This window comes from Anomaloglossus baeobatrachus, chromosome 5, assembly GCF_048569485.1.
Source record: "Anomaloglossus baeobatrachus isolate aAnoBae1 chromosome 5, aAnoBae1.hap1, whole genome shotgun sequence".
In the NCBI taxonomy this organism is placed as follows: domain Eukaryota; kingdom Metazoa; phylum Chordata; class Amphibia; order Anura; family Aromobatidae; genus Anomaloglossus; species Anomaloglossus baeobatrachus.
In genome coordinates, this window is record NC_134357.1 from 114,367,118 (window position 1) to 114,390,696 (window position 23,579).

Below are 23,579 nucleotides of genomic sequence, written 5' to 3' on the forward strand. Positions count from 1 at the left end.
CCAGAGAGTTCTGGCTGCACTCTCTCGGAGTCACCCCCTTTTTTGGTCTTTTGCATCAAGACAAGGTGGTCTTCATCCGACTCCGGACTTTTTTCCCTAAGGCGGTTACTGCTTCCACCTTATCCGGGGCAAGTTTCCTGCCTTCCTTTTGTCCGGCTCCTGTTCATCGCTTGAGGAAGCGTTGCATATCCTGGATCTGGTGCGGGCGCTCCGGATCTATGTGTCTTGCACCGCCGTTATTAGGCGGTGCACCTCTCTCTAGTGCTGACTGCTAGTCAGCGTAACGGTCTCTCGGCATCTAAGCCGACCTTGGTTCGTTGGCTTAGGTTGGCCATTTCCGAGACCTACAAGTGTACTCAAGTGCCTTCCCCGCCGGGGATCAGAGCACATTTGATCAGACCTGTCGGCGCCTTTTTGGGCTTTCAGGCACCAGGTTACGGCTCAGTAGGTCTGTCAGACTGCAGCTCGAATTAGTCTGCATACTTTTTCGAAGCACTACCCAAGGCATGCTCATGCTTTGGCAGACGCGGGCTTGGGCAGACGCATTTGTCCGGCGTCTGTCGCCCATTTGTGAAGTTAGGTTTGCCTGCTTCTCAGTTGTCTGTTTATTCCCACCCATGGACTGCTTTTGAACGTCCCATGGTCTGGGTCTCCCATAGAATTTTGTTACTTACCGTAAATTCTTTTTCTTATAGTTCCGTCATGGGAGACCCAGCACCCTCCCTATTGCCTGTTGGCAGGTTTCTTGTTCCGTGTGTCTTCACCGGCTGTTATTGTTGTAGACAGAGGTTCCGGTTCTTCCGGATTTTACTCTCTCTTCTTGTGGGTGGATGTCCTCCTTCAGCTTTTAGACTAAACTGGCTAGGACTGGCTAGCAGGGGGTGTATATGCTAGGAGGGAGGAGCTACACGTTTTGAGTGTAGTAACTTTGTGTGTCCTCCGGGGGCAGTAGCTATACACCCATGGTCTGGGTCTCCCATGACGGAACTATAAGAAAAAGAATTTACGGTAAGTAACAAAATTCTTTTTTTTTTTTACATGTGGCCCGTCCGGTTTTTGCCGCTTGCGGCATGCTACTGAGCATGCGCAGTGGCAAAAACCGCATGCGGTTTTTGCCGCATCCGGCTTCCATAGGGATGCATTGGGAAAAACACTGCATCCTGCCGATGCGGTGTGTGTGTGTGTGTGTGTGTGTGTGTGTGTGTGTGTGTGTGTGTGTGTGTGTGTTTTTTTTTTTTTTTTTTTTGTTTTGCCGCACAAAAAAAAACGTGCCAGGCAACGTTCCATCCGGCCGCCGCATCGGCTAAATCTGCCGCATGCGGCAAAAACCGGACGGAACACAAGGCCATGCGGCACTAATTAAAGTCTATGCAGGAAAAACGCAACTTGCAGCACAAAAAAAACTGTTGCGTTTTTCCTGCAAAGTGCCGGATTGTGCCTCATAGAAAAAAATGGAGGTGTGAAAGCAGCTTTAGTAAATAACATATTGCTGGAATGAGGGTCTCTGCCCCTTGTCACGATGACTTTGAGATAGCTGGAAACCATGGGTCTTAAGCTGTCCCTCCAGCTAGGGGGCCTTATGCTATGACTAAGGGTGCTTAACACCAGAAACTAGTAGAGGCGTTATAGGGGATGGGGTGTAATTTTAATAATAAAGAAGCCTACAGTTAGTGAAGCTGAACTTGGATTTTCTTCTCAGAATGTGCACACGTTTTGGCAAAGTGTATCCATGCTCCTAACAAAAGGGCTTGTCACAATGCGTGAGCTAGACTTTTTGTTTGGCCCTATGCTATCCCTATTCTCAATTTTCAGGCATACTCCTAATGGTGGAGAGGCCTGAGTCTGCTTCTTGGCCAGTCCTGATCTAATTCCATTTCTTCCAGGGAGAGAAGGGACAGGTGTGTGTTGAAACCACAGTAAAAGGACAGACAAGGGAAAAACCAAACTGTTATACAGCATGCACGCGCACACACAAGTCCATACTAGATTCAGGAGGAAAACAAGAGCAGGGAGGAAGTACAAAACTAGGGTACACTTCACAACCACACCATGCAAAAATACCACTAAACACAACTTTCACCAGAGAGAGTCTGACACCACACTTCTCAGACCAACACAGAATAATCTATAGCTGGCATGGGTAGACAGATTCCAACAGTATAAATAGGATGGGACAATATAATACGTCTCCCCACAACATGTGATTTAAAGGAGCGAGCAGACTAGCAGAGATTAACTGTTGCTAGCCTGCCTATGAACCAGCACACAGCAGGTATGCCTGTGTTGATACTAGACACCAAAGAAACTGAGCCCAGAGGGCTGAGTGTCAGAATCTGAACAGAGCCTGACACTGCCATGAGAGTTGAAGTGTGTGGAAAACTTCGTGATGCCCCTACATTATGCTGCTCTCAAACGGGATAACAAAAACCTCAAGATTCCCTTTAAAGGCAACCTGTCAGGTAATTTGTGTTCTAACCTAGTAGCAGTGTGATGTGTGGCCTAGTAACCCCTTCCTACCTATCTCTGTGTTGTAATATTGTGTAATGTGACTGTATAAAAATGTTTAATTTTGTGTACCTTATGTAAATGATCAGAGGCTCTAGTCCCCTGGGTGTCGCATCACCCTGTGGGTGTTTGCATGTTTTCCGTGGTATCACGCCCCTGTAGGTGTGATAACAACATAGATTTACACGTGCGACGTCCCCGTCAGCTACTGGAGATCACGTGCATGCGCACTTGCCATTCCCGCAGCCTTGTTATCCGGGTGCCTACTTCTCGTCTTGCACACTGATTGTGTGGAAAGTACAGCACACAGCCTAATAAGTGACACATTCATGGAATCATGACTTCAATGCCGACATTATGTTGCTCTGATTAAAAAGTAAAAACTTGCTGACAGATTCCCTTGAAGAAACATAAAACACAATTGTGGGATATCTCCATGAATGCAGTTTTAGGATACATGAATTATTGGCCTATAGTTCCTGCTTTTTCTTAACTTGATCTTATGCTTGATTTTTTTTTTTTTTTTCTTGTTTTTAAGGTTCAATTCCTCATGAAGTGCCTCAAATATTAATCAACCGAGAGCCATTGCCTCATTTGCATTTTGATATTGAACTACTTGGTGACTGCGATGTCATTATAAATGAATTGTGTCAGAGACTGGCTGGAAAATATCCAGAACTTTGTACCAGTCCCATGAAACTTTCACAAATCACAGAGAAGCCTCCACGACCAAACAAAGTACTTTCAGTTTTGCCAGATATGATGCCCCCTAGGCCGGTAGCGGGCATCGGACAGGATCTGTTTCCAGAAGATGCGTTAGCACACCTAGAGCTGCCTCTGACTCCACCGCTAGAAGATTGTCCCTCTTCAGAAAGTGAATCTGAACTCTCGCAATGTGGAAAAGGGAGAATAAGCTTAGGCAATGCTGATGGTAAAGCCGATATCGCACCGCTCGAGTTGTCAGAGGCTTCAATTGAGACGCCAGTGAGCAATGATGAGAACTCCACAAAGTTTGTTACAGAGAGTATTGATCCAACCAGAACGGGGCTGACAAGTAAAGCTTCAAAGGAGCAGATAAGCAAACGTCTGGATGGTAAGTGAGCCGGGCTGAGTCTCATTACTGACTGGCTTTTATTGACCGGTCAGTCAAGTGTTTTGGAAGTTCCAACAGAACACCAAGCTGCCCTTTTAGACAAACTGTTAGGGCTGCTTCTCACTTGCGAGTTTCTCGCAGTAGAGCAATGCGAGAAAATCTCGCATTGGAATCGGACACATGTTAGTGAATGATTCAGCTCTCGATTTTTTTTTTTTTTTTTTTTTTTTTTTTTCTCCTCAGTCCAAATCGGACTGAGAAAAAAATCGCAGCATGCTGCTTTTTGGCGAGTTTCTCAGCGAGTCTCTCCAATGCAAGTCTATGGGAGCGTGTAAGAAATCGGATGTCACGGGACGGCACTCACACCATCCTAGTGACATGCGATTTTCAAAATGCATTTCTCGCATGTTTCCTAAAACACTGGAAACGAGTGATGTGTCACAATGTCTGTCAATCACTATTCTCTGTCAGTCGGTCTCTCCCTCTCGGTCTCTATTCTCTGTCGGTCCGTCACTATCTCTGTCCCTCTCTGTCTGTCGGTCATTTTCCCCTCCTCTCTCGTACTCGCCGATCCCCGGCGCGGCACGGCTTTCTCACTGCTGCGGCGGCTTTCACTATTGTGAAAAAGCCGGCCGCTCATTAAACAATCTCGTATTCCCTGCTTTCCCCGCCCACAGGCGCCTATGATTGGTTGCAGTGAGACACGCCTCCACGCTGAGTGACAGGTGTCTCACTGCACCCAATCACAGCAGCCGGTGGGCGGGTCTATACTGTGCAGTGAAATAAATAAATAATTTACAAAAAATGGCGTGCGGTCCCCCCCCAATTTTAATACCAGCCAGATAAAGCCATACGGCTGAAGGCTGGTATTCTCAGGATGGGGAGCTCCACGTTATGGGGAGCCCCCCAGCCTAACAATATCAGCCAGCAGCCGCCCAGAATGGCCGCATACATTATATGCGACAGTTCTGGGACTGTACCCGGCTCTTCCCGATTTTTACCCTGGTGCGTTGGCAAATCGGGGTAATAAGGAGTTAATGGCAGCCCATAGCTGCCACTAAATCCTAGATTAATCATGTCAGGCGTCTGAGACACCCTCCATGATTAATCTGTAAGTTACAGTAAATAAACACACACACACACACATGAAAAAATAATTTATTAGAAATAAAAAACACAAACAAATTCCCTCATTACCAATTTAATAAGCCCCAAAAAGCCCTCCATGTCCGCCGTAATCCACGGACCTCCAGCCTCGTTTCCAGCTTTGCTGCATGGAGGTGACAGGAGCTGCAGCAGACACCGCCGCTCCTGTCACCTCCACGCAGCAACTGAGGTGAGTAGCGCGATCTGTTAAGGTGTCACTGAGGTTAATCGCGGCCACCGCTGGATCCAGTGACAGCGGGTAACCTCAGTGACAGCTCAGCTGATCGTGCTACTCACCTCAGTTGCTGCGTGGAGGTGACAGGAGCGGCGGTGTCTGCTGCAGCTCCGTCGCCTCCATGCAGCAAAGCTGGAAGCGACGCTGGAGGTCCGTGGATTACGCCGGACATGGAGGGCTTTTTGGGGCTTATTAAATTGGTAATGAGGGAATTTGTTTGTTTGTTTTTATTTCTAATGATTTTTTCATGTATGTGGGTGTTTATTTACTGTAACTTACAGATTAATCATGGAAGGTATCTCATAGACTCCTGACATGATAAATCTAGGATTTAGTGGCAGCTATGGGCTGCCATTAACTCCTTATTACCCCGATTTGCCAACGCACCAGGGTAAATCGGGAAGAGCCGGGTACAGTCCCAGAACTGTTGCATATAATGTATGCGGCAAATCTGGGCGGCTGCTGACTGATATTGTTAGGCTGGGGGGCTCCCCATCCTGAGAATACCAGCCTTCAGCCGTATGGCTTTATCTGGCTGGTATTTAAATTGAGGGGGGGGGGGAACCGCACGCCATTTTTTTTTTAACTTATTTATTTCACTGCACAGTATAGACCCGCCCACCGGCTGCTGTGATTGGTTGCAGTGAGACACGCCTCCACGCTGAGTGACAGGTGTCTCACTGCACCCAATCATAGACGCCTGTGGGCGGGGAAAGCAGGGAATTCGAGATTGTTTAATGAGCGGCCGGCTTTTTCAAAATAGTAAAAGCCGCCGGAGCAGTGTGAATGCCGTGCAGCGCGGCGCCGGGGATCAGTGAGTACCGTATATGAGAGAGGGCTGCTAACTTCAGTCACTCAGGAGTTTAGCGGTCACCGGTGAGTCCTTCACATGTGACCGCTAATCAGGACGCGACACAGACAGAGCCGCAGCATGACAATGAAGTCGGGTGAAGTTCACCCGAGTTCATTCTGATTGTGCGGCTCTGTCTGTGTCTGCTGTCATCTGCCATTCAGCTCTGCTACATGGCTGTCTGTGTCTGCTGTCAGCGGCCATGTAGCAGGGCTGAATGGCAGATGACATAGTAAAAAATACGCATTACACACGCTAGTAAAATCATTAATTTATTCAGAAAAAGCATCGCACTTGCGTTGCACTCGGACCTAACGTGAACTAAAATCAGCCGAGTTTTTTTTTTCAGCCCAGTCGGACCGATTTTACTCGCATAGATGTGTTTCCACCCTTACATGACAAAATCGTGACTGAATCTTGTCCTTGTTCCCAACTGATTACTTGCAGATGAGGCCAATGTTTGAGAGGATATGCCAATCAATGTCCCCTCATACTAGTGTACCCTGCATTGTAATACATATGGAAAAATTAAGAAAAGGCAAAAAACCTTGATTGCCTTCACCCCCTACCTAGATTAGAGATTGGGAGTGTCAGAGGAAGTGATGTATCACATTTGTTTTTTTTTTTTAAATCAGATACTTTTTTATTAAAACAGAGTACATACAACAGAATAACAAATCGGCAGCCAAATTAAATTTATCACATCTATTACCCCTTTAACTCCCCCTCCCGCCCCCTCCCCCACCCCGGCAGCAACACTTCTCCCCGATACTACATCCCATTTAGTACACACTTAGAATACCCTTCACCTGTAGTATAGCAACCATCCCGTTGTGCAGGAGGAACAACTAGTAACACAAATAAAACAAAACACACACATCAGAGGTCTCAGACGACTATCCCCGTCCCATATCAGTTTACTGGTCCATCACTCGTCCTATCCGCATTGCAGCCAAGGAGACCATAGCTTCTCAAACATTTTAACATTCCCCCTTCTTTCATACACTCCCTGTTCCAGCTGAAGAATACATTTCACCCTTTTAATGTACTCTCCCCTGGTCGGGGGGTCTTTTTTAATCCAGGACCTGGCGATTAGCTTTCTTGCCGCATATAGCAGCCTAGCAATGACAATTTTCATAGTATTTTCCACCCCAAGCTCCTCAACATATCCCAATAGGCATATCACTGGTTCCCTGGGGAGGACACACCCATATGTTCTTCCTATCTTGTGGATAACCTTAGTCCAAAAGGAGACCAGTCTCGGACAAGACCACATCATGTGAAAAATACCTGCGTCAGATCCCTGACACCTTGGACACTCCGAATTCCTTTTCAACCCCATTTTAAACATCAGTAAGGGAGACCTATATACCCGGTGAATCACGTATAGGTGAGACAGTCTGGCCGGTTCGCTCATGGAAAGTTTAGGGACATACTCCAGGATACTCTCCCACACCTCCGTTATCGGCCCAACTTCCTCCTCCCATTTAGATTTAGCTTTAATTGGGTAGTCTAAAAGAAAGGTATGTAGTATATCTTTATATGTGCCAGAAATGATCCCTTTAGTGCTTCCTCCACCCTTACACACATACTCCAGTACCAGGTCAGTCTGTATGGCCACACTTTGTTTAGCCGCTTGGGCTGCAATCGCATGTTTTAATTGTCTGTAGTGGAGCCAGCCGGACGCCGGTAACTGAAACTCACTCTGTAACTGTGGGAACGATTTCACAATTCCTCCGTCCAATATCTGATGCATGTATACTACACCCTTGCGTCTCCACTCCTCAATATTCCCCATTTTCTGAATCTCCGGGAGATTACTGTTATCCCAGATAGGTGTAAACTTAGTTAACCGGGTCACCCCTCTCACCCTTTTCAGCCTATCCCAGGTCTTATTTATAAGTGCCATTGTAGGAGATGTTCTACCCAGGAGCCCCACCGCACCATCCTCTAGTCCCATTACCAATGGACTTCTACCCACTATGTATTCCAGTACTTCTTTAATGCCCCCATCTTTCTCTCGATCAGACCAACCCCTGAGGTGTTGACATTGCGCCGCTATATAATACAATTCCGGATTTGGGATTGCTAGACCCCCCTCATCCTTCGGCCTTTGTAAAGTCTCTAATCGCACCCTAGGCTGCTTTTTACCCCACACCAGGTCCCTAAACAGCGAGTTTATCCCTTTAAATCTTTTCCTTGAAATACAAACAGGGGCATTGTGCAGTATGTATAGGAGTTTAGGCATTACTACCATCTTTAGCAAATTAACCCTTCCAACAACTGACAAATGTAGCTTGTTCCAGGCATCCACCTTGACTCTCAATTTTTTAAGGAGAGGCCATAAGTTCACCTGTATGTATTTTTCTACTGGCAGAGATATCTGGATACCTAGATATTTATTTAAATTCGTCCACATTCTTCAATTTGTTAGCCCCAGTATCCTCATTTGTCCAGGCTACTTCCCCATCCACTTTAAAGAGGCTTGATTTAGACCAATTAATGGTCAGTCCCGAAACTTCTCCAAATCTCTCTATTATCCGCATGGCATGATCCAATGAGGCTGATGGATCCCCCAAGAAAAGTAATAAATCGTCAGCATAAAGAGCTATTTTCTCCTCTAAATGCCCATACTTAAATCCATGGATCTCCTTTGATTTCCTAATGGCCGCCGCCAGAGGCTCTATTGCAATAGCAAATAGGAGCGGCGATAGTGGGCAGCCCTGTCTCGTTCCCCGGTGCAACTCAAACGCTGTGGAGGTCATACCGTTAACTCTAACTTTAGCAGTAGGCCTATTATACAACAGCTGCACCCACTTTACAAACCGTGGGCCAAAACCCATATGCTGCAACACTTTCCACAGATACCCCCACTCAACACTATCGAACGCTTTCTGGGCATCTAGCGAAGCGATCACCCTCCGGCCAGGGTTGTCAGGCGGCAACTGTAGATTAAGGTACAATCTCCTGATATTAGCAGCTGTCGACCTATTGGCCATGAACCCTGATTGGTCCATATGTATTAGGTTAGATATAACTCCAGTCAGCCGGTTTGACAACACCTTAGCCAGAAGCTTCACGTCCGCTGTTAATAACGAGATGGGTCTATATGAGTCTGGAAGCCTCGGATTTTTATCCTCCTTAGGAATTACTGCTATTATTGCTTCTCTCATAGATTCAGGCAATACACCTTCCCCCTCCGCCACCTCAAAAACTTTCAATAGTTTGGGTAATAGGATTTCTTCTAACTGTTTATAAATTTCAACTGGTAGCCCGTCTGCTCCCGGTGCCTTGTCATTGCTCATGCCATGCAGAGCGTCCTCCAGTTCATCAATAGTAATAGGTGACTCCAGTTTCTCTATCCACCACAGACAGCACCGGAAGCTCACCTCGCTCAAGAAACGAGTCCACCTCTTCCACCCTCATCTCTCCGCTAGAAGAATATAGCGTGCGATAGAAATCTTTAAAGACCCCAAGGATCTCCTCAACCTCAGTGACCTGTGTCCCCTCCACTGTGTCCATACCATGCACAAATGAGCTACTCCTTTGAGCTGCAGCTATGACCGATAATAGATGACCAACTTTTTCCCCCTCCTCATAAAAATGCAATTTTTGGAATGCCTTCTTCCTTACCGCCTTCTCCAAAAGCATCTTATTAACCTGTTCATGTGCCTGCCTAAGATTTTGCTTCGCGTCTGTAGTAGTACTCCGGATTGCTTCCAGCTCTGCCTTATCTAAGGACTCCAGGCTATCTTTCTCATCCAGCCTCGTCTGTGTTTTACATCTACAGATATCCCTGAACAGGAGCCCCCTGAGGTATGCCTTCATCGCATCCCATACCACCAGGGGACCAGTGCTACCCTCGTTGTGGATAAAGAAGTCCCCAAGATCCCGTTCTATATTCCCCATATTAATATGACGGATCCATGCTGGATGAAGCTTCCACTCTCCCCTCCTTCCCCCTGTCAGGGTTCCCCGTCGTATGGACACTAGAATTGGGCTATGATCTGAAATCACTCTTGTCAGATATTGCACGTCGCCTATCATTGCATCCATCAGATCACTAGCTAGAGCCATTTCAATGCGGGACAGAGTGTTATGCGAAGCCGAATAACAAGAGAAGCAGGATTCCCTCCCATTCCTCACTCGCCAGGCATCCACCATTCCAAGTTCCCCAATAAGAGTGCCAAACGAAGTCATAGAACTATCCTGAATACCTGGAGGTCTACTACTCCTATCCCAGTACAGGTCTATCACATTATTGAAGTCCCCCACCAGTAAAAAAGGGATTACTCCCCCCTTCTCAGAGAACTCCCTTATCTCCCTTAGTTTGGTGCACTTATATGGAGGTGGTATATATATTGCAGCTATACACGAGTCTGCCAAATATTTTACACTTGACGGCCACACACTGTCCCTCTTTATCCACATACACTTCTATCTCTTCATATTGCACAGAGTTATGGATCAGCAGTGATACACCCCTTGCATAGTTGGAAAAGGTGGAATGATAGGCCTTCTGCACCCATCTCCTATTTAAAACATGTGTTGTCTCCTTTGTGAGATGCGTTTCTAGTAGACATATTACTGACGGGTTCTGGTCTTGAACATATTTAATTAATGCCGCTCTCCTAGTCCTATCTGATAACCCTCTAATATTCCAACTCAACACCTTAATTCTATCCCCCATTATCCCACCCAGTAAAACCATCAAACCTTGTAGTATCTCCCCATGCTGCCTCCACCCTACCCCTTTCCCCCCTCCCCCCCCTGCTCCCCTCCCCTCCTGCTCCCTACCACTTCATGTTTTTGAGTACTCCCGTGAAGCATCGGGTTTTCCAAACCTGGTCCATAATCCCTACTAAATTCCCCCCTACCTCCCTCGCCTTCCCCTCTTAGACACATTTTAAAACTCGTCCCTTTTCCAACAATTCTCCACTCCCACCCTGTCTATGTATAATCATATTCCACTCAACCAATAGAACAGTAAAATGGCGAACAGTAATTAAACTGGAATCTCAAATTGTAAATACCACCACCGCGCCTAATTAGGCAGTCCCCATGTCCTGCGAAGCTCACATCAAACCCTTCGCATTCCCCCTGCATACTACCTCAATCCCAAAGGGAGGGAGGAAAAAGAAAAAAAAAAAAAGGGGGGAGAAAAAAAATGAAAAAACAAGAAGGGTCCCCTGTAAGCTCCTAAGGATGTTGTAGAGCCTCAGCCGGCCTTCTCCAACACACTGCAGATTCAGACAGTCAGCTTATTCCTTCAAACGGATCCGCTTTTCGTTTGCGTCCAACCACTGCATGGCTTCCTCCGGAGTTGTAAAAAAGTGCACCCGCTCCAACGCCATCACTCTTAGCTTTGCCGGGAACATCATTGAGTATTGCACCCCAATCTCTCGCAGGCGCCTCTTTACTCCTGTAAAAGTCATCCGTAGCTTTTGAACAGAAATGGAGTAGTCCGGGTATATGGAAATTCTCTGGCCGTCAATCATAAGATCCTCCATGTCTCTTGCCTTTCGCAGTATAGTGTCCCTGTCTCTGTAGTTGAGGAGCTTGGCTAGCATAGTGCGAGGGCCCCTGCCTGCTGGTTGTGGCTGCATCGGGACTCTGTGTGCACGTTCCACAGCATAGAGCTTGGATAAGACATTAGCACCCATTTTCCCCCTGAGCCAGTCTTCTACATATTCAGTGGGGTTTCTTCCTTCCGCTTTCTCAGGGATGCCGACAATTCGGATGTTATTTCTTCTAGAGCGGTTCTCTAAATCATCATTTTTTTTGCCGTGATTTCAGCTATCTGCTGTGCAAATGTTTTTTCAGACTTTTGTAGTTTTGTAATATGATCCTCTATTATCCCCACTCTCTCCTCCACAGCCGCTGTTCTCAGATCTGCTTTCTTGAGGTCTTTCTTAATGTCAGCAACCTCTGCCTGTAATCCCTTAACTTGCTTTGTCAGGGTAGTCAGAGCTTCTTTACAAAAAGACACCACTGCAAAAATGTCCTTTTAAAGTGGGGTTTCCTGTAGCCTCCTCTGCACTATGTGCTTTCTCCACTTCTGTATTATCTTGCTGCTTTTCACCATCCCCCATCTCTTCAGAGCTGGCATTGTCTTCTCCCTCCTCTATCTCACCTCTGTTATCTATATGCTGAAGTGATTTCTCTGGTGTCCAGGCAAACTTCTCTAGCCTTGCTGCGATCTGCATCCTCTCCTGACAGGCTGCATTAATTTCTTTGTCGCTCCTAATTGGGAGACCCAGACAATTGGGGTGTATAGCTACTGCCTCCGGAGGCCACACAAAGTACTACACTTAAAAGTGTAAGGCCCCTCCCCTTCTGGCTATACACCCCCCCCGTGGGATCACGGGCTCCTCAGTTTTATGCTTTGTGCGAAGGAGGCCAGACATCCACGCATAGCTCAACTGTTTAGTCAGCAGCAGCTGCTGACTATGTCGGATGGAAGAAAAGAGGGCCCATACTAGGGCCCCCAGCATGCTCCCTTCTCACCCCACTTTCTGTCGGCGGTGTTTGTTAAGGTTGAGGTACCCATTGCGGGTACGGAGGCTGGAGCCCACATGCTGATTCCTTCCCCATCCCCATTTGGGCTCTGGGTGAAGTGGGACTTTACCGGTCTCCGGGCACTGAGGCCGTGCTCCATCCACAGCCCCTGGAGGATCTGCTGGATACGGAGCGGAGTTTTCTCAGGGACAGGACCCTGCTCCATCAAGGTACTCCGTGTCCCCGTGCTTATCGCACGCACACTGCAGCATTGCTGGGTGTGTTAGTGCGCCGGGGTAAACAGCGCTGCTGCGCTGGTGCCGTTACTCACTACAGCTCTGCTGAGTGAGGTGACTTTGTACGATCGGCCGATCCGGCCGCTGGGGTCAGTGTTTACTGGTCGCGGCTGGGATTTGTGGTGCGCCGGGGACTTCCGCGCTGGCCGTGCATATATGACGGCCGCGCTAGATTACTACAGTCCCCGGCTTTTGCGGCCTAGTTCGTATCGTTCCCGCCCCCGGACCTGCCAGTCAGGAGGAGGGCGGGACGCTGTACAGTCCAGCAGCGTTAAGAGCTGGAGTCTGTTTTACATACTCCAGCCCTCACACTAGGCACAGGGGGACGCAGCTTCCCGCTCTTTTGTTTGGGACGCCCACGGTCCGCCCCTCTTCACAGGACGCCGGCAGCCATTCCTGCCTGCACGCTGAACTGCGGAGGGGAGGCTGGGAGACCCAGACAAGGGATTCTACGATCTCACACCCGCTTTTCAGCGGGCGGTAAGCAGCCCTCAAGGGCTCTCCCCCACTTGTGCCATAGTGTACTTTTGTATTTTGTGCTGGCAATACTTTGCACTGTACAGTCGCTGGTGGTTTTCTGCTATATACCCTCCTTAGATTTCTCAAGGAGATAACAGCATGTCGTCCGCAAAAAGCAAAAGTGCCAAGGCACGGACTTTATATGCTGCTTGTACCGCATGTGGGGCTACTCTACCGGCAGGTTCCACTGACCCCCATTGTGTGCAGTGCTCGGCCCCTGTGGCAATTGCTCAGCCGGGGCCGCTGCTAGAGGTGACCCAGGGAGAACCACCTGTAAATGCTGTCCAGGTGACAGGGACGGAGTTTGCAGCTTTTGCTGACAAATTGTCTATGACTATGTCTAAAATTCTTGAAACATTGCAGTCTAGACCAGTAACTCAGACCATGGGCACTGTTGATCCATTGCCCCCTGGTCCCCCTCAGCTGGACCACTTCCTAGCTCCGGGGGTGTCATATGCACCCCAGGGTGACGGCTCTGACTCGGACGACAGTCCCAGACAACCTAAGCGGGCTCGCTATGAGCGACCCTCAACTTCATCACACTGGTCAGGGTCCCAGCGGGACGACTCTCTGTGTGATGAGGCGGATGTAACTGATCAGGAGTCTGATGCTGGGGCCGCTCTCAATCTAGATACCCCGGATGGTGACGCCATAGTGAATGATCTTATAGCGTCCATCAATAGGATGTTAGACATTTCTCCACCAGCTCCTCTTGCGGAGGAGGCAGCTTCACAGCAGGAGAAATTCCATTTCAGGTATCCCAAGCGTAAATTAAGCACGTTTCTGGACCACTCTGACTTTAGAGATGCAATCCAGAAACACCACACTTATCCAGATAAGCGTTTTTCCAAACGGCTTAAAGATACACGCTATCCTTTTCCCCCTGACGTGGTCAAGGGCTGGACACAGTGTCCCAAGGTGGACCCTCCAATCTCCAGGCTTGCAGCCAGATCTCTAGTTGCAGTGGAAGATGGGGCGGCACTTAAAGATGCCACTGACAGACAGATGGAGCTCTGGTTAAAATCCATCTATGAAGCTATTGGAGCGTCGTTGGCGCCAGCATTCGCAGCCGTATGGGCACTCCAAGCTATTTCAGCTGGGCTTACACAGGTCGACACGGTCACACGTACATCTGCTCCGCAGGTGGCACCTTTGACCTCTCAAATGTCTGCATTCGCGTCTTACGCGATTAATGCTGTCCTAGACTCTACGAGCCGTACGGCGGTGGCGTCAGCCAACTCTGTGGTTTTACGCAGAGCCCTGTGGTTGAGAGAATGGAAGGCAGATTCTTCTTCCAAGAAGTGCTTAACCAGTTTGCCTTTTTCTCGTGACCGATTGTTTGGTGAGCGTTTGGATGAAATCATTAAACACTCCAAGGGTAAGGATTCATCCTTACCTCAGCCCAGACAAAACAAACCTCAACAGAGGAGGGGACAGTCTGGTTTTCGGTCCTTTCGAGGCTCAGGCAGGTCCCAATTCTACTCGTCCAAAAGGACTCAGAAGGATCAGAGGGGCTCAGATTCTTGGCGGACTCAATCACGCCCAAAAAAGCCAGCCGGAAGAACCGTTACCAAGACGGCTTCCTCATGACTCTCAGCCTCCTCTCTCCGCATCCTCGGTCGGTGGCAGGCTCTCCCGCTTTGGCGACATTTGGTTGTCACAGGTCAAAGACCGTTGGGTGAGAGACATTCTGTCTCACGGGTACAGGATAGAGTTCTGCTCTCGTCCTCCAACTCGCTTCTTCAGAACTTCCCCACCGCCCGACCGAGCCGATGCTATGCTGCAAGCGGTGTCCGCTCTAAAGGCGGAAGGAGTGGTGACTTCTGTTCCTCTTCAGGAACAAGGTCACGGTTTTTACTCCAATTTGTTTGTGGTGCCAAAGAAAGACGGGTCGTTCCGTCCCGTCCTGGATCTAAAGCTGCTCAACAAACACGTAAAAACCAGGAGGTTCAGGATGGAATCTCTCCGCTCCGTTATCGCCTCAATGTCTCAAGGAGATTTCCTAGCATCAATAGACATCAAGGATGCTTATCTCCACGTGCCAATTGCGCCAGAGCATCAGCGTTTTCTAATCTTCGTTATAGGAAGCGAACACCTGCAGTTCGTAGCTCTTCCTTTCGGGCTGGCGACAGCCCCTCGGGTCTTCACCAAGGTCATGGCAGCAGTAGTAGCAGTCCTGCACTCGCAAGGTCACTCCGTGATCCCGTATTTGGACGATCTACTTATCAAGGCACCCTCTCAAGAGGCATGCCAACACAGCCTGAACGTGGCACTGAAGACTCTCCAGAGTTTCGGGTGGATTATCAACTTTTCAAAGTCAAATCTAACCCCGACCCAATCACTAACATATCTTGGCATGGAGTTTCATACTCTCTCAGCGATAGTGAAACTTCCACTGGATAAACAGTGCTCGCTACAGATAGGGGTGCAATCTCTCCTTCAGGGCCAGTCGCACCCCTTGAGGCGCCTCATGCACTTCCTAGGGAAGATGGTAGCAGCAATGGAAGCAGTTCCTTTTGCGCAGTTTCATCTGCGTCCACTACAATGGGACATTCTCTGCCAATGGGACGGGAAGTCGACGTCCCTCGACAGGGAGGTCTCCCTCTCTCAGGCAGCCAAGGAATCTCTCCGGTGGTGGCTTCTTCCCACCTCATTGTCAAAAGGAAAGTCGTTCCTACCCCCATCCTGGGCGGTGGTCACGACAGACGCGAGCCTGTCAGGGTGGGGAGCAGTGTTTCTCCACCACAGGGCTCAGGGTGCGTGGACTCGGAAAGAGTCCACCCTTCAGATCAATGTTCTGGAGATCAGAGCAGTCTATCTTGCCCTACAAGCCTTCCAACAGTGGCTGGAAGGCAAGCAGATCCGAATTCAGTCGGACAACTCCACAGCGGTGGCATACATCAACCACCAAGGGGGAACACGCAGTCGGCAAGCCTTCCAGGAAGTCCGGCGGATTCTGACGTGGGTGGAAGACACGGCATCCACCATATCCGCCGTTCACATCCCAGGCGTAGAAAACTGGGAAGCAGACTTTCTCAGTCGCCAGGGCATGGACGCAGGGGAATGGTCCCTTCACCCGGACGTGTTTCAGGAGATCTGTCGCCGCTGGGGGATGCCGGACGTCGACCTGATGGCGTCACGGCACAACAACAAGGTCCCGGTTTTCATGGCACGGTCTCACGATCACCGAGCTCTGGCGGCAGACGCCTTAGTTCAAGATTGGTCGCAGTTCCGACTACCGTATGTGTTCCCACCTCTGGCATTGTTGCCCAGAGTGCTCCGCAAACTCAGGTCCGACTGCCGCCGCGCCATTCTCGTCGCTCCAGACTGGCCAAGGAGGTCGTGGTACCCGGATCTGTGGCACCTCACGGTAGGCCATCCGTGGGCACTACCAGACCGTCCAGACTTGCTGTCTCAAGGGCCGTTTTTCCATCTGAATTCTGCGGCCCTGAACCTGACTGTGTGGCCATTGAGTCCTGGATCCTAGCGGCCTCAGGTTTGTCTCATGAAGTGGTTGCCACCATGAGACAGGCTAGGAAACCATCCTCCGCCAAGATCTACCACAGGACGTGGAGGATATTCCTATCTTGACAGAAAATAGAAAAAGTAGTTCAGCTCACCCTTCCTAAAGTCCAGGTCAGGATCGGTGTTGGTGCACGGAGCTGCCCTGGCCTCAGGCAGAACACAGACAAGGAAACTAGAGTATGATCTCCAGCACTTCAAAGAAGGTTAAAAATATTTATTGAGGTTCTATTAAAAAAGATCCATCGATCATGAAAACAGTGAGGGGGGACACATTAAGAGAAATCCAACATGTTTCAGCTAGTAGAGCCTTATTCAAGGAAGTCCTGGATCCTAGCGGCCTCAGGTTTGTCTCATGAAGTGGTTGCCACCATGAGACAGGCTAGGAAACCATCCTCCGCCAAGATCTACCACAGGACGTGGAGGATATTCCTATCTTGGTGCTCGGCTCAGGGAGTTTCTCCCTGGCCTTTTGCATTGCCTACTTTTCTTTCCTTCCTGCAGTCTGGGTTGGAAAAAGGTTTGTCGCTTGGCTCCCTTAAGGGTCAAGTCTCCGCGCTATCCGTATTTTTTCAGAAACGCCTGGCGCGACTTCCTCAGGTACGCACGTTCCTGCAAGGGGTTTGTCATATCGTCCCCCCTTACAAGCGGCCATTGGAGCCCTGGGACCTGAACAAGGTTCTAATTGCTCTCCAAAAGCCGCCTTTCGAGCCTATGAAGGAGGTTTCCCTTTCTCGTCTTTCACAGAAAGTGGCCTTTCTAGTGGCGGTCACGTCTCTTCGGAGAGTGTCCGAGCTGGCGGCGTTATCATGCAGATCTCCATTCCTGGTGTTTCACCAGGACAAGGTAGTTCTGCGTCCAATTCCAGAATTTCTTCCTAAGGTGGTATCTTCCTTTCATCTCAATCAAGATATCACTTTACCGTCTTTGTGTCCGCATCCAGTTCACCAATTTGAAAAAGGTTTGCATTTATTGGATCTGGTGAGAGCACTCAGGATCTACATTTCCCGCACGGCGCCTCTGCGCCGCTCGGATGCACTCTTTGTCCTTGTCGCTGGTCAGCGTAAAGGGTCGCAAGCTTCCAAATCCACCCTTGCGCGTTGGATCAAGGAACCAATTCTTCACACCTACCGTTCTGCTGGGCTTCCGATTCCATCAGGACTGAAAGCCCATTCTACCAGAGCCGTGGGTGCGTCCTGGGCATTACGGCACCAGGCTACGGCTCAGCAGGTGTGCCAGGCGGCTACCTGGTCGAGTCTGCACACTTTTACCAAGCATTATCAGGTGCATACCTACGCTTCGGCGGATGCCGGCCTAGGTAGACAAGTCCTTCAGGCGGCGGTGGCTCACCTGTAGGAAAGGGCTGTTTGACGGCCCTATCACGAGGTATTCTTTTACCCACCCAGGGACTGCTTTTGGACGTCCCAATTGTCTGGGTCTCCCAATTAGGAGCGACAAAGAAGAAGGGAATTTTGTTTACTTACCGTAAATTCCTTTTCTTCTAGCTCCAATTGGGAGACCCAGCACCCGCCCTGTTTTTCTTAGGAAATTTGTTTTTTTTTCGGGTGCACATGTTGTTCATGTTGAACAGTTCAGTTCTCCGAGGTTGTTTCTCGGGTTGAATTTGTATTTAAAACCGTTATTGGCTTTCCTCCTTCTTGCTTTTGCACTAAAACTGAGGAGCCCGTGATCCCACGGGGGGGTGTATAGCCAGAAGGGGAGGGGCCTTACACTTTTAAGTGTAGTACTTTGTGTGGCCTCCGGAGGCAGTAGCTATACACCCCAATTGTCTGGGTCTCCCAATTGGAGCTAGAAGAAAAGGAATTTACGGTAAGTAAACAAAATTCCCTTCTTTCTCAGCTTCCTGCCTTATCATGGCACCATCTTGAGAGCTGGGGACTTTCCCGCCTCCATTATCTTTTTGCCTGCGACGGACCATGGCACTCTGCATCCACCAGACTCACCCCAGACAAGTCCTCACCACCTTATCTTCCTGACAGCCGGCTGAGGCAGTGATAACAGCGGTATTCAGGGATTTATCAAGGGTGTTTGCAGGAGAGCTCCACAAACACGTCTCTTCACATTGCCGTCCAGGCCACGCCCCCGATGTATCACATTTGTAGTGGATGGTCCCAAGGAGGCATTAGTCTGTATAGGAGCCATGTACACCACATGATTAAAATATTTGTGGTTCAGTATGGGTCAAGTTTTCTCTTCCTTATGATATCTCAAGATTTTTTTACATGTTACATTTCTGAAGATTAAGAAGGAGATTTAAAATACACTCAAATTGTGTATGTATAGGTATACAGTGGAACCTTGATTAATGAGAACAATCCGTTCTGGGACTGTGCTTGTTAATCAACTTACTCGTCTAGCAAAGCAAAATGTCCCATAGGAGATCATTGCAATGCAGACAATTCGTTCCACAACTTGTTAAATGTCCCATCCTGGTCCCCTATTCTGCCATTCCACACACTTATAAACACACATTATGCTCACCTTACCTTCCGTTACATCGCTGGCCTCCTGGATCTTGCAGTTCGCCGGTACAAAATGTGTATCGGGTAACCATCGCAACGAGGGAGGACCTTCCGCTGCCAGAGTGATGACGTCAAAGGCAGGAGCCGCTTGCCTCTGATTGGTCAGCGTGCTGCCTTTGAGTAGTGGCTGACAGCGGAAGTTCCTCCCTTGTCGCGATGGTTACCGATACACAACCTGTAGCGGTGAACTACAAGAACAGTGAGGCCGGTGATGGAACGAAAGGTAAAGTGAGAGGTGTGTGTGTGTGTGTGTGTGTGTGTGTGTGTGTGTGTGTGTGTGTGTGTGTGTGTGTGTGTGTACTGCAGGAGCGGGTTAGAGCGCGGTGGATGTACGGAACCGGAAGTGTGTGCGGTGAGTATTTTTTGCTTGTACGGCAAAGCTTGCTCGTCACGTGAGTTACAAATTTACAGCAAGCTTTCCTCATTAAGCGGAATACTCGCTAAGGCTGCTTTCACACTACCTTTTTTTTTAGCATGCGTCATGAACGTTTTTTTGCTGCAAAAGCGGATCCTGTTTTTGCAGAGAAAAACGCATATGCAAACGCATGTTATTTTGCAGGATCCTGTCACTTGAAGTTTATGGGCGGGCATTGGAGTGGTGTGAGGGGAACTGAACGTGAGACTGGGAGCCGGCATCTAACAGCTGCGGAGGCTCATAACTAAGGTAAACATCGGGTAACTTGCTTGGGTACCCGATATTTACCTTGGTTACGAGCGTCTGTAGCTGCTAGGAGCCGGGCTCCCTGCACACGTAACCAAGGTAAACATCGGGTATCCCAGCAAGTTACCCGATGTTTACCTTGGTTACGAGCCTCCGCAGCTCTCAGGCGGGGTAGAGAGGGAGGGGGAGAGAGAGAGACTGATCACGTCAGGCTGGTTTCTGGGCATGCTCAGTAGAGCAAGCAGGATCCTGTCTATCAGCATGCCAGCATCCATGTTTGCAAGCAGTATAGTCAGGATCCAGCAATTTGCAGTATTTGGACGCAGCTCAAAAATGCTACAAGTAGCATTTTTGAAAAAAGTTAAACTGCAAGTCGCTGGATCCTTACAATAACGCAGGTGAACTCATGTTGACGCGAGTCCATTGCACATGCATTGAAATGAAAAAGCATTTGCACTGGATCCGTTTTTGCGTTAAAAAAAAAAAGTAGTGTGAAAGCAGCCTAACTGGGTTGCTCGTTAACTGAGGTTCCACTGTAGATGTATGTGTGTGATATCTCTCTATACACACTATATTTTTATATTATATATAATTATACACAGATATGTATATGTATGTATATGTATGTGTGTGTGTGTATATTATATATATATATATATATATATATATATATATATATATATATATATAATGCACACGTGTGTGTGTAATATATATTATATATACGCACACACATATTTACACGTGTGTGTGAAATAAGCATCAATTAAACACGAAAAAATTAAAATAATGGGTCTCAAACAGGTGACGTAAGCGCCTTTTTTTTTAAAAAAAAAAAAATTCTTTAGTTATTTTGACCACTCGCTCAGACTTTATGAATGGGGGAGGTGGAGTTCACAATATCCCCACAATTTGGAATTTTTCCCCTCAGTACATTACATGGTAAAGTGGCATCATTCAAAACTACTTGTCCTATAGAAATCAAGCCCTCCTATTACTGTTGACTGACAAATCTGAGTTATGGCTCTTGGAAGAAAAAGTTTAAAATTGTATGCATGCAAAATGGTTAATTTCCCGATCACGAAGGTGTTAAACAATTTATTGCTGCAAATTTGTATTTGTTGCATTAGTGTAGATTCATTCTCTTTCCGTGTCCCTTCTAGGTACTCAGTATCTTTTTGTGTCCCCAAATCGCTATATTTTCCATGGAGCGGAGGTGTTTTCGGATTCTGAGGATGACCTGTCGTCCAGCTCATGTGGCACGAACAGTGACAGCGAGTCCTTACAAAGCCCAAGTTTACAGGAACCCGCGGACGAAGACAGCGAGAACGAAGACTTCTATCGTGTCAAATTTGACAATGACTCTGACACGGAGCATAGAGGCGGGCTCGAGGACGAGTCTGAGGGGTTTGTAACATATGAAAACAATGGGGTTTTAGGTAGTGACAATACATCAACAAACTTATAGTACAGACCTTGCCTTACATCTTCTAAACACCAGCATTAAGGATAGAAACCAGAAAACGAAAAGCATGGAAATATGTGGACTCCAGAGCATGCAAAACACAAATTTAGTCTACAAAAAAGTATAACGAAACCCACAAAGTACATGGTCTTGAGGATTTTTAAAAAACTTTCTATTCACTCAAGACCGTTCTGTAATTATTTTTGTAACTGGCTTTTTCTGTCTCTGCGTAGTGGTGGAACTTATGCAGTATTGTGGTTAATAATTTATGTATCATTCAGATACAGGGGTTTGTTTCGGTTTTTTTGTTTTTTGTTTTTTTTAAGAGCAAAATTCCTGTGAAAGATATTTAGATGTAAGGTTTAAGTTAAAGGAACAGCTAAAATAGGCCAAAGACAAGGTTTTGTCATTTTTTTTTTTATTTTTTTTTTATTTTTTTTTTATTTGTAGTAGATTATCCAATGCTGACAACTGAAAGCAGTTTTACATCTTTTATTGCTTTTTCGGTTTATTTTTCTTTTTTCTCTGACAACTTATTTTCCAATTTTATTCCTTAACTAAATGACTGACTTATTTTTTAGCGTTTTAGCTTTTGTAATTTAGACTTGGAATAAACTATTTGATTTCAAATGAGCCAATGTAAATGAGAAGTTTCTAACTTTCCATCCTGTGTTGTGTTTTTGTTTTTTTTTTATATATATATATAATGTGTATATATAAATGAGTATGTACAGTTCTACATAACACTTTATAAAAATGGTTGCTTGGCTGACTGGGTAAATGCAGCTGTTCCCGCGATATTCATGTTTTGCAGGGGGTTTTTTTTGTTATCTAAAATGTCAATTTTTTTTTTCTTTTTTGAGTTGTCGAAACTGTGCCTAATTTATTTTCTTAGGTTTTTGTTGTCTTTGGGTGGGGAGAGCTGTGTCCCTCTGGTAGAATTTGTATCAGAGTTCTTTCAATAAATCTTAATATGCAAATTTCCTGTAGTATGTAATCTTGATACATAATGATATTTCAGTATTTATACTCTGGAATGTATCTGTACAGTTTTTGAAGGAAATGTAACTTTTTATGCATTTGGACCCTGTGTGAAACCTTGAAAGTGCATTTTTCTCCTTCCATATTAAAATGAGTGTTCCTCGTACTTCATTTACATAGTATTTTCTGTAACCCAGAATTTTTTTAATGCACTTTTTTTTTTTTTTTTTTTTTTCCCTATGTGGCCACTGCTCTTTTCAAGTTGGTGCTCTCCACTATACAGTTGCAATCACAGGTATTCAACCCTCATTGTTAAGTTTTTGTTGTGTTTTTGATTTAGTTTTTTGGGAGGAGGAGACGCTGCCAGTAATCATGCAGCCTGAGTGACACAGCAAGGTTGCTCCTCAGTTCTAATATTTTTATATTCACTAGTGTGTAGGTTTTGTTTATCTGAGAACCCTATTTTGGCTTTTAAAGGATACATTAAAGGTTAATTTTAACTCCCATAATTATATTAATACCTCTCCATGATCATTATACAATTATCTGAGAGCTTTTGGTATAGTGACCAGTGCTGGCTTGTGCTGACTCAGGAAATGGCGACACAAAAAATGTTTTGTTTTTAGCACTTTCCATTGCACCGCATGATGAAATAAATGGTGTCATTCAAAAGTACAACTCGTCCTGCAAAAAAAAAAAAAAAAAAAAGCCAGAATATGGTTATGTAGACAGAAAAGGTAAAAAGTTATGGCTCTTGAAATAAGGGGAGGAAAATAGCTCAGTCATGGAGGGGTCAAAGGGAACCGGTTACCATGTTTTCCTTTTGAGCTGCGGCCACCACCAGTGAGCCCTTATAAACCGTATTCTGGAATGCTTTATATAAGAGCTCAAGCCAATCTGTATTATGTAAAAAAAAACCTTTATACTACTCACCTAGCGGGCGGTCTGATCTAATGTGTGTCTTGGGTCTAGCATCTCCTCTCTGCTGCAGTCACTGTCCTGCTTTTCCCAGCCCAGTGTGGATGATGTGTCCTATGTTATCCACACAAGACAACATTAAGGTGCTTTTGAGCTGCCCTGTTGCAGTGAACGGATTTGAGACTCGGCAAACGAGACTTTATCAGGGTTGTCATAGATGAGGCCAAGAGCAGAAAACAAAAAAACTCCCACAGACCCAAATAGAGGAGAATTGGGTGCCAAGGAAAATGGCCACTATTGAGGCTCACCACGAAGTAGTGAAACTACAATACTTACGGGCTGTGACT

General features: G+C 47.0%; 1 protein-coding gene across 1 annotated transcript in view; it reads left to right on the forward strand.

The window, feature by feature from the left end:
• Window positions 1–22,313, forward strand: part of SIRT1 (sirtuin 1) — a 104,974-nt gene extending 82,661 nt beyond the window's left edge. The window contains exons 8-9 of the mRNA XM_075348780.1: window positions 3,044–3,598; window positions 21,032–22,313. Of these exons, the coding sequence (XP_075204895.1) occupies window positions 3,044–3,598; window positions 21,032–21,336 (860 nt within the window). The 3' untranslated portion in view covers window positions 21,337–22,313. The remainder of the gene's footprint in view (window positions 1–3,043; window positions 3,599–21,031) is intronic.
• The last annotated feature ends 1,266 nt before the right edge of the window (window positions 22,314–23,579 follow it).